This window comes from Peromyscus leucopus, chromosome X (genome assembly GCF_004664715.2).
Source record: "Peromyscus leucopus breed LL Stock chromosome X, UCI_PerLeu_2.1, whole genome shotgun sequence".
In the NCBI taxonomy this organism is placed as follows: Eukaryota; Metazoa; Chordata; class Mammalia; order Rodentia; family Cricetidae; genus Peromyscus; species Peromyscus leucopus.
This window is the reverse complement of record NC_051083.1, coordinates 133,143,071-133,153,946: the sequence shown is the minus strand read 5'-3', so window position 1 is coordinate 133,153,946 and position 10,876 is coordinate 133,143,071. Positions and strand designations below refer to the sequence as shown.

General features: G+C 45.9%; 1 protein-coding gene across 6 annotated transcripts in view; it reads right to left on the bottom strand.

Annotated features, from left to right (window-relative positions):
• Nucleotides 1–1,971: 1,971 nt before the first annotated feature.
• Nucleotides 1,972–10,876, bottom strand: part of Mamld1 (mastermind like domain containing 1) — a 145,862-nt gene continuing 136,957 nt past the window's right edge. For 2 of the 6 annotated variants that reach the window (XM_028856579.2, XM_037199279.1), the window contains 2 exons: nucleotides 6,259–6,343; nucleotides 1,972–4,181 (listed from right to left, as the gene is read on the bottom strand). In XM_028856579.2, the coding sequence (XP_028712412.1) occupies nucleotides 3,112–4,181; nucleotides 6,259–6,343 (1,155 nt within the window). In that variant the 3' untranslated portion in view covers nucleotides 1,972–3,111. The remainder of the gene's footprint in view (nucleotides 4,182–6,258; nucleotides 6,344–10,876) is intronic. The other 4 variants (XM_028856583.2, XM_028856585.2, XM_037199280.1 and 1 more) reach the window with 3 other exon arrangements.

Genomic DNA, 10,876 nt, shown 5'->3' with positions numbered 1-10,876 from the left:
GATCAGAGGAGTTCACTTTTCTACAAACTAGGGATGAGTTGACTGTGGTGGCCAGATTCCCAGATATCACAATGGAGCAGTTTTCACTTATGGTTATACACGGCAAAAACACAGGGAAGACAAAGTGAGAAATCCACTTATGAAGCAAAGAAAAAAGTGAAAAAAATCCACTGATGGCTGGTTGGAGTTCATTTCTGTTTATTTTCTAAAGTCTGATGCAGGGATTCTAGTTTTGTGGATTGAATCAGAATGGCCCCACCCTAGGAAAGACAAGCAAACATGCCTTTGAAACTGTATTCCAATCCTATGATTTTCATGGCTGGGTTACAAGTAACAGATAAAAGGTTGCACACAGGATATGATCCTGGACACATATCCCAAGCATCCTCAGCCTGTTATAAGAGAAGAGACAGACAGTGTGGTGGCTCACCTTCCTGGGGACTTTTGTTAGGTTCCCTAGGTTTGGCCTCAGTACTGGGAGGGAGATGATGGGGTGGTTTGTGGGAGAAGCACCTGCTCCTTAGCAATGGAAGAAGATTTTCAGTCATCTGGTATTCTTCAGAAGCTGTCAAGCACTGCACAGCTTCTGTCTTATAGTTCTATCAGGGAAGAACTTTTAGTCAAGGGAGGGGTGTAAGTGTGATACTGGGATGCTGGTGATGGTAGTGGGACTCTGGATCAGGCAATATTAATTGAACTCTTTGATGGAAGGAATCCAGCAGCTTCCAAGCTCTTTCATCCTACAAGTCTTGGTCTTAATTGTCAACTTGATAGGATTTAGAAAGACTTTAGACACAGAGGACATCATGAAAGAGTGGATGTGACTAAGAATACAAACCTCTGCATGTGTCTATGAGCATGCAGCCCTGCAGCCAGAGGGGTTTAACATTGGTGGACCGGCCTCCCCGGAATGTGGGCAGCACGATCCTAACTTGCATTTCTGTCTTTGCTTCTTTAAAATAGTTATTTTTATTGTATGTGGTTAGATATTTTACCTATTTGATTGTCTGTGCTCCACATGTGTGCAGTGCCCAAGGAAGTTAGAAGGACATCTCAATATGAGGGAATTCATGCCTGGCACTGTAAACCTAGCCAACTACTTGTGACAGGAGAGGTCATGGACCTAGGAGAAAACCTACTACTGCCACTTTCCTAAATCAGTGTGGTGCAAGCTAGACCAAACCAGGGGAAAGGATTTTAGACCTTTGAACACACTGTAAGTGTGCACACCTGCTTAGGCATACTACTGGGGTCTTAAGGCTGTCTATGAAGTGCAGGTCTACTTCTTCAGCAGTGGGGCCAAGCATCTCACCATCTTAGGATCTGCCTCTACCAAACCTCTATGTATGAGTGCCCTTTCTGCAAGAAGAACTGGATCTGGCCCTTTGTGGTTTGTTGTCTGCAGTATCTTCCCCATTGCCTGGGGTCATCTCATCTCAAGTGGATGAAGCAGGAGCTCATTTCTCTATGAGCCACACTTAGCCCATATTGTAGGGCTGCAGCAGGGTCTGACCAGGGAGAAAAAGTATGGAATTCTCACAAGGTAGAAGGATGGTAGTTGGGGGCCCTCAGAATGTGTCTTTCTACCCCTAGTCCCAGCCTGGAATTTCCAAAGTGGCTGCTTGTTCCCTGTTTCTGCCTCTGTAAGATGAAGGGCTGAGGTCAAACTGACTTGCTTCTGGGCCTTAATAATAAAACATTCCACAGCATATGCTGTGAAATTTGTCACACCCACATGCGTACATGTGCACAGGCATACATGCACACACACACACACACACACACACACACACACACAGAGAGAGAGAGAGAGAGAGAGAGAGAGAGAGAGAGAGAGAGAGAGAGAGAGAGACTCTGCAGCAGAATTTTTGTGGTGCATAGGACAGCAGCAGCTTCTGAGGGTACCAAAGTCATAGCTGACTTGGGTTTGTGAGGATTAGAGGCTCCATGAAGAAAATGAGAACACAGAGACACTTTTCTCCTGGCTGTTTATTACAGAACAAAGGGGAAAAACCAAATTAACATCAACAACAACAAAACACACTGGCCCAAAATGGATGCCAGATTTCAAATGTAGAATCAAAATACAAGGTGGCAATTAAAATGTGATTACACAAAATCTGGACACTGAGAAAAGTTTACAAGACAGTGGCTGTGGATTTTCTCTAACAGACACTTAAATATACATGACAATAATTGCAAATAGAAACCATTAAAGACAAACCCCAAATCAACTATTAATGTTTACAGACTTTCCCCCCAAACCACAGAGATTTACATCAAAATGAGTGTTAAATGGTTTAAAGCAGACTTTAAAGCATCACTCTGTGATGATGCACCAAAGCTATTTAAAGCTGGGGTTTTCTCTGTGTCTGAAAGTCACCATAGGTGACAAAGGGAAGGGAATGCTCTAGTTCCTCTAGGTGGCCAGCTCTCACAGTGCTCAGATCAAAGGCTATTTCTGCACTTCTCCCAACCAAACCTAAAGGATGCTCTTGGCTTTCCATGAGTGTCTCTGTGGGACACTTAATCATAACATGACTTTTGCTGTAAATGCTCATTAAGGAAGAATTAGCTAAGACTTAAAGGCTTGTGAGAGATAGAGTCACACAGGGTAGTACAATTTGTAATGGAGTGGAAATTAATGACAAAGTGGCTTTCTATTTGGCATTTGTCAGTTTGCACAACACCCCTTTAGTCACATCCACATCTCTCGTGGCATGAAAACCTCAGCGACTCAGCCACCTGGTTTAACAAGGTGTCACTGGAGCGAACAACACAGTCTGCATATTTGGAACAATGTATAATAAACACAACTCTATTGAAACCAAAGCTGCCACTTTATTTACAAAGCCACAAAACCAAGTATAAATACTTCTGTCATTTATGATTAGGAAAACCATTTACAAAATTTTCAGATATATACAAGTAGCTTCAAAAATCACCAGCTTTTTATTCATCAGGTAGATAAAGGGATGGGCAGGGCTGACAAGATTCAAATTGTAAGTAGGAGCCTAGTGTGGGTGTCTGGGGCCAGTTTCAAGTTGGCTGCAGATTCAGGCCACTCCTTTGAGTGAGAGCACGGGGCTTTCTGAAGCACCCTGCTTTGATTTATAGTTCCTCAGCACCCTGGGTGACTTGGACAGCATTCTGGGTTGTGGCATTTTGGGCAGCAGCATGCTGTTCCAAAATGTCATCTATCAGCCTCAAGTTGCACAACCAGTCTTCATCTGGGGCCACACTGGAGCTTTCTAAAAGCTCATCCATGAAATCCACCTCACTGCCTGCAGATGATGGTGAAATCAGACCATCTGTTTTGGACTGGGACTGAGGCAAGACATTGTCCTGTGGCTCAGGGGTTGTGCCAGTTTTGATCAATGAACCTGGGGACTGGCTAGTAGCAGCATTAGCAGCTACATAGCTTGGCGGCTCTAGTCCCTGAATAGGACTCATGGGAGAGCAGCTGGCCATGCTCTGCTGGAGGGACTTGGTGCTTAGTACAGGCACGGGCCTCTGTGCTGGGCTCTGTATAAGGCTCTGATTGCCCAATAAGCTGAATCTGGGGCTGGCCAGAGCAGCATGCATCTTGTAGCCAGGCCTGGCTCCTGGGGCCATCTGATTGACTTGGACCACAGCCTGCTGAGATGGAAATGCTAGGGCTGTTGGGGGTGTACTTATGGGTGCCTTGGCAAAAATGATAGAGTTGCTATCAAAATGCTGCAGCATGCTATTATCTACTTGGCTCAGGGGTGATTCCTTTGAAACTGGTGTGGCTACAGCTGCATCTGCCACTGCCCACACTGCATTACTGAACACTGGAGACATCATTGGCACATTGGGGAGGCTGAGTTGGTGGTGAGTCAAGGGTTGGCTGCCCAGGGGGTTGACACAGAGCTTAGGCCGGAGCACTTCTGGGGGCATGGCCTTGGCTTTGGGACAGACAAAGCCAGGACTTTTCAAGGGATCCTGACCCGAGCCTGAGGAGTTAGGAAATGGGAGGCCGGTGTTGACTTGCTGCTTCCTCAGAGTTGATGAGAAAACACCCATGTGACTTGTGGGTGGTAATATTCTTGGAATCAGATTGTCCTGAAGGAGCTCAGTTTTGGGTGGCATCATATGCTGGTTAGATGAGGGTTTTGCCTTGGTCTGGCTACACTTAGAGATGACTTGTTCTTGTACTGCTGTATAGAAAAAGTCATAGGGATTAGTTCCAAAGGTGTCCTAAATTTTGGCTGTAGTCACTGGGCATGAGCTACAGGCACAGTGTAGTCTTCACTCCCACCCTTGGCTATTTCTCTCCCAGTCCCTTCCATCTCCCCTTATTCCTTTGCTTAGAATTAAGGTCTTCTGAGAATACCCCATGCTCACAGTATTCTCTACACCAGTGGTTCTCAACCTTCCTAATGTTGTGATCCTTTAGTATCGTTCCTCATGTGTGGTGACCTCCAGCCATAAATTATTTTCATTTTCACTTCATAACTATAATTTTGCTACTGTTATGAATTATATCTGATATGTAGGATATCTGATATTCAACCCCTCTAAAAGAGTCATTCAACCCACAAAAGGGTAATGGTACACAGGTTGAGAACCACTGTTCTACAAAGAGCAGATAATGCTGGAGTTGTCTGCTTCTTCATGTATATTGGAGGCTCTGTGAAAGCAGGGACTGTGATTACATTTACTCTAACACCCTGGCTCTATCCATCCCTCAACAGATGGTTCCTATTTTATAGAAGGATGGGAGAGGTGGGGGAGGGCCTGAGGAAGAAAGCTCAGTCTCTTAGACAAAAAAAGGCAGGATTTGTCTTAATTTCTCCACCTGATATATATAACACACAAGGTGAAGAGTCTTCTGTTCCCTCCAAAGTCCCATAGCCAAAGCAGCCTCAGCTGATCTGAACTGCAGTGGAGGTCCTTTCTAAAGACTGGGAACTTGGGAGCCTCATGTCCTGGAATGTTCATGGTGGAGAGACAGGAGCAGATGAAAGGTGAGACCCTCAGCGCTTTAGGATAGGGGTGAATTCTTTTCATTATTGGGACAGCCCACTGTGACCCATATTTCCTGGGACTTCTGTGGAGTAGGAACTGAGGCAGATGCTGGTCTTGTACTTTGCTCTAGGTCAAGTAGGGAGCATCACACACTGGCCTGTGTGGTCTCCCATATAGATGATGCGTGACACTATGAATAGATTTTCTTCCTTTACTTGTAACCATGCCTAGGATCTTTCTGTAGTGTAAAGCAAGTGTTTCACCTAGATTATAGTCCAACCTCCTAAGGCTAGTCTGCTGAGTCCCGTTTCAGCTGACTCATGCCTGGCCTTATTGGCACTCTAGCCTGGCCAGGAGAACACAGCTCTGTCTGCTACCAGGTCAAAGGGAGCATGGTATTTTGCACAAGAATAGAGGATCAATGATGTTTAGATAACATGGGGCTGAAGTAAAGATGTAGCCCACCTGTGTGAGGGCCAGCCAGCAAGTGCTGAGCACTGCTTCTTCAGGACCCATGAATTAGATATCATTGCACTAGCTTGGAGAGTTGTTTAACTCAGGTTGCCTTGGTGCACCTGTAAGCTCCATGAAATAGAAACTGAGTTTTGTTGACCACTGCCAATAAATATGGATGACATTGATAGGTGTGATGTAGGATAGGAATCCTTAGTTATCTGTGGAGGATGTGGGAGCACCCCCCACACACACACATACACAATATCTAATTAGGGCAGAGAATCTTCAACTCCCTTTTCATTCCCCATACCTTCCAGATAAAGGCCCTGAAACCCATTAGAAATAACTTGGAACATGTGTGTTGTAGGGGAGGGACAAGGCAGGGCCATGAGGGGCCTGTTTCTCATTGAAAGTGGGGTAATGGTGATGTACTTTTGTAAGCCCAACAGATTGGGGGACTGAGACACCATAGCAACTGGAGTATAAGAATAGCCTGGGCTACAGAGTGAGACCCTATCTTCAGAAAACAATGAGCAACAACAGATCAGGGGATTTAAGGGATCTGACTCTGTTTAATCACCCTCTTCAATTAAAGTGATACTGGAACCATTATGCCTCTCTGGGGTGGATAATGCTCTTAGAGGTAGATGAACTGCTCTTAGTGTTAGATTCCTATCCTGGGCATCACTGATGTGACTTTCAGACTTCTCTTTGTCCCTCTAACACCACATGCAAAAACTGTAGAGTCAGAAATAGATTGGCACTCCTCCTCACAGGCTCCTTTAGGAACACTGATATTTTTCTGCTTACCTTGAAATTGAGTCATCTGCTGGGTGATATACAAATTCTGCTGTTTAGAGGTCATTGCCATAGGACCTGATCTCTGCTTCTTTTGCTAAACAGAAGATGGAAAGGACATATTAGATTATCGATACCAAGAAACATCAGCCTTGGATTGCTGTGTAGGGACCTAATACTAGGCTTTGGTGCAGCAAAAGCATAAGCAGACACACCAACACACACTTGCATGCATGTCCCACCCTTCTGAGCAAGATCACACAAGTAGACATAAAAGAGTTTGCATCTGGGTTAAGAAAACCAATTGTAACAGCATAGGATGGGGCAAGAGAGACAGAGCTCAATAGCAAGAGAACATAGAGAAACAGTTAAGCATTCTGAATGTCTGTCTGCTCAGGATGGGTCAGCAATGAGATATGATTGCCAAAATATAACATTAGGCTGCATTATTAGAACCAGAGTATATAGAAGGAGGGAAGTGACAGTCTTATACTACTCTGATCTGGCCAAACCATACCCACAGTATTAGCAGGTATCTGGGCGTGTTAACTCTGGGAGCTTGAGACAAAGTAGCTATATCCAGAGGATGGTAAGCAATGGAGCATGGGGATAAATACTTCAAATTACCCAGTGAAGAGATGGATGGTGTTCTGGGGCTGCTAGGGATAGAACAGAGTGCATTCTGGGCTATTTGGTGATGAATGCCCAGCTTCTGCAGGACTATCATGGAGTCCTGCGGATTGATCCAGATGTTCCTGAATGGTCACATGGTCTGATGGACATACCATTCTACACCAAGGGTAGCCAGATATTCACTGGCCACTTCCCTTTCTCCTGACCTGATGCAGTGTGGAAAGTGGGAGGAACTTCCTGTCTTTATCTCCAAGAGGGCTGGGTGTTCAGGGGGAGGAACCCTACTTCAGGGCCTCAGGCCCCACACTCAGTTTGGAATCAGCTCATAGGACCAAGGACAAAAATACAACCAAGCAACTGATGAGGCCTAAAGGCCAGACATAGTGATGGCAGCTTGTTTTGAGTCCCTCATGTTGGCATGGCCTGACTGTGACTGGAATGAAAGTGTGACTTGCCATATGTCAGGGCTCATCCTCTCTTACCACTTGTTACCACCTCCACCTCTCTCTCCTCAAATAATCTGCTGCCAGTATGCCAACCATCAAAGGCAGCTGTCAGGAAGTACACACCCTTAGGTCACTTACTGGCTTGGTGACCCTAGATGTCAGAAGATCTGATCTTGGGATATCAGGTGCCTGTGTAGGGCCAATTTCTCCACCAAAGTGCTCTCAGATGCCCTTCTCTGCACTGAGCAGGGCTAGTGTGGCAGTAGGTGGGGCTGAAGGCCTGTGCTTGGGAGTGTGCCTGGCTGACAAGACTGGCAAAAGGTCTTGGCCTTAGTCCCTGCCAAGGCACAGAGGACAAACACATGGCACCTGGATGAGCACAGCATAAAAGATTTCCCCAGACTGGCTTTTGCTTTTCTACCCTGTCCTTAGACAGCTTCCTGTGGAGCCCTTGCCTCCTCCAGCTCTGGGGCTATTGGAATGTGCTGGTGGGAGGGATGCTCCTTCTTAGCTGACCATCAGACCTGCCCTCTTCCTGCTAAATCACTGGGTCTGGGTAGTATGGATCTGTCTTACTGTCCTGAACACTTCACACCCACTGTTTCCTGTCATCAGGCCATAATTCAGAGGTTCTCTGGGTGGGTGGCCATTTCTAGCAATGGCTTTTTCACTTCTGTTTTTCCTCCTATTGATACCAGGATAGATCTATATTCCCCAGATTACTGATGTGACATGTAAGGCTCACAAGAGATTAAATGACTGTCCACAGCAACTTGGCTAGCAAGTATAATGCCTCTTAACTGTGGACCCAGTACTCCATTTCATCCTGGATGGCCACTAATGTTCATGCTCACCTGAATTCCACCCCTAACTGTCTGCCTGATTAGTTTTCAAGTATCACAGTTGTCTAGGAATAGAGACAGGGGGTAGATGGAGGCTAAGAGTGTGACCTAACAGAAATCAAGGTAGGGCAGAAAAGTACAAAGGGGAGGATGGACAGGGAGAGTGTGTCCAGGGGCATGACAAACAAAAAGAAAGGCTAACTTGAGGCAGCAGTCAAAGGGTAGCATCCTAGACGACCTGGCCTACTAGATAAAAGAGAGTACTGGATACCTGGGCCAGGCTCACAAGGATAAATAAGGTTCTGGGAAGTCTTTGTCTAGGGAAGCACACATTCCAGAGTACCCAAAGTGGCTGGGGGAAATCTTGTCAGAGCCTAACAGGTCTGTGCTTGTCTGTCTGGGTGGTGATAGCCAACCCCATAGGAGCCACCCCCAAGTCTGAGTATCCTCCATGGACTGGCTCTTTGCCCTGGAGCCCATTGCTCCCACCAAGGTCCTGCTGTCCCTGGCAGAGGGCACTAAGCATTCTCTCTAGGCCTCTAGAGGAGGCTGCTTCCTTTGTTTTGCAGACACGAGGCTCTCATCCTTTGTTCTGAATCAATGTGCTCCAAAGATAAGCCCCATGAAAACAGTTGTTGCCTTTTGAAACTGACAATTAGAATTGTAGGAAAATGGAGAAAACAGGAAATGACAAATGGTTCAGTGACCAGGAGGAAATGGTAGCTGAGAACTGCTGCTTGATGACATTATACTCTTATAGCCCATCTTGTGAAGACAACCCGGGTCTGGTGGCTTTTTCTAAGCACAGATGGAGAGGTCATTAAATGAATCAAGTTTCCAGAGCTGCAATTGTCATACAAATCTTGTTGTATGGGACACTGACAGGAAGGCCTCGTGGGAGCCCAAGACTGTTTTTCCCCCTGTGGCCAAGCTAGGAAGCCTAGGGTTAGGGCCAACAGAAAGTCTTGCTAACAACCTTTCCCAGCCCCATTTAGCCACATTCACTAACAGGCCCTGCCTTTCTGGAAGCTTCATGCTGATACCCAAGAAACTATAAAGTGCCACTTGTCTCTGGGGGCTTCTACGACACTAGTACCTTGACTTATGTGCCAAGCAAGAGAGAGGCAAAAGGCCTGGGCTGCCCAACGCTGCCACTGCCTATTAGCAACATGGATCTCAGCATAGGCAATGCCAGAAGTGAACCTGTGTTACACCAGTTTGAACCAACATCTTAATGTCTCCTGTGGTGCCCAATGCCACAGCTTCCTCTCTCTCATCCTTGAAGAGGGAAAATCATGTGTTACCAGCTCAACAGTTACACAAAGGGACTCTCCAACTTGAGTTGATAGGGTCATGGAAGCCAGCAAAAATTGGACATATGTCCTACAAAAAGTCCCTGGGTTTTGGCCTGATTTAGGCAAAAAATTACCTACCCTGTGATCCTCTACAGGAATAGAGTATGGAAGGAGGGACGAAGAGGAGGATAGGGAAGAAAACAAGAACTGAGAAAGAGGAGGAGAAGGGAAGATAGGGAACAGGAGGAGAGGGATAAAGAGAGTGGGAGGAAGAAAAAAGAATGTAATGAATGAGGAGGAGGAGAAAAGGGAGATGAGGGGGAGAGGGAAAGAAGGAGATGAGAGAAAGAGATGAGAAAAAGGAAGAGGAAGGGGAAAACGAAGGGAAAGGGAAAAAGAAAGAAGAAGGGCTCATTATTTCCTACAAGGCACCTCCAACCTTTGCAGCAGGCACTGTCCTTTGAATGTCCCCGATAGAAGCCAGCACACTAGGCTACAGAAGGCTATTCGTCCCAAAGGTTAATGAGCTCTGGCATGGCTTGTTTATTACCCCACAAGGAAAAGCATTTTCTTTTGTATACTTGGGAAGGCAGACTTGAAAGTAACTCCCTCATGCTCATGACTCCGAGGTCCCCCAATCCTATCTGCCTGAGGACTATGTGGGAAGATAAGTCAGTTGACAAATATTTATGGCTGCTGTGCTCAGGGCTAAGCTGCTCCCATCATGAGAGCATTACTGAATGTCTCTACCCTTGTGGGGCTTACACTAGACAGGAGAATTAGCAAGACACAAGTCAATCATTGGAGGTAGTTAGTCTTCTAAAGGAACTTTGGCAAGGTGAAGGGATAGCCAGTGGACAGGCATGAGCAGAGCCCTCAGGTCATACTATAATCAGATATGTCATACCATTTCTTTACTAGGCAAGACCCAGGGTGATGTTGGCCTGCTGAGGTCATTCCTTGTCCCTTTGCATAAATAGCTACAAACTTCACTCACAGTATTGGATTTACCCTTAGAGTGTTCTGAAGCCACCACTGGGAGCTTCACATAATAAATGTCATCAAAAGTGAATGACAGAACTTGGTGTAGGTCTTTGCCCTTGACCAAAGCCTATATAAGCAACCCCCAACCTGGTCTTGGTGATTTCAGGGCTGGCTGATTCTTACAGTGTTTGCTTAAAATGCTAGGGATGATCCTCAGGCAGAGGAGACCTATATTTCTTCTGTCCCTGTAGTACCTGAATCATCTGTCCCACTGGTTTTAGTGACCAGGGATTGAGAGAGAATGCAGACCTGGTTCTCAAAGTGGAGATCCCACTGTGTATTCACCCCATCATGAAAGGCATTGGCCTTGGCACAAAATTACTGATGTTGGGAGTAGGAATCCTCCAGTCAAGCTAGCAGTAATCTTCTC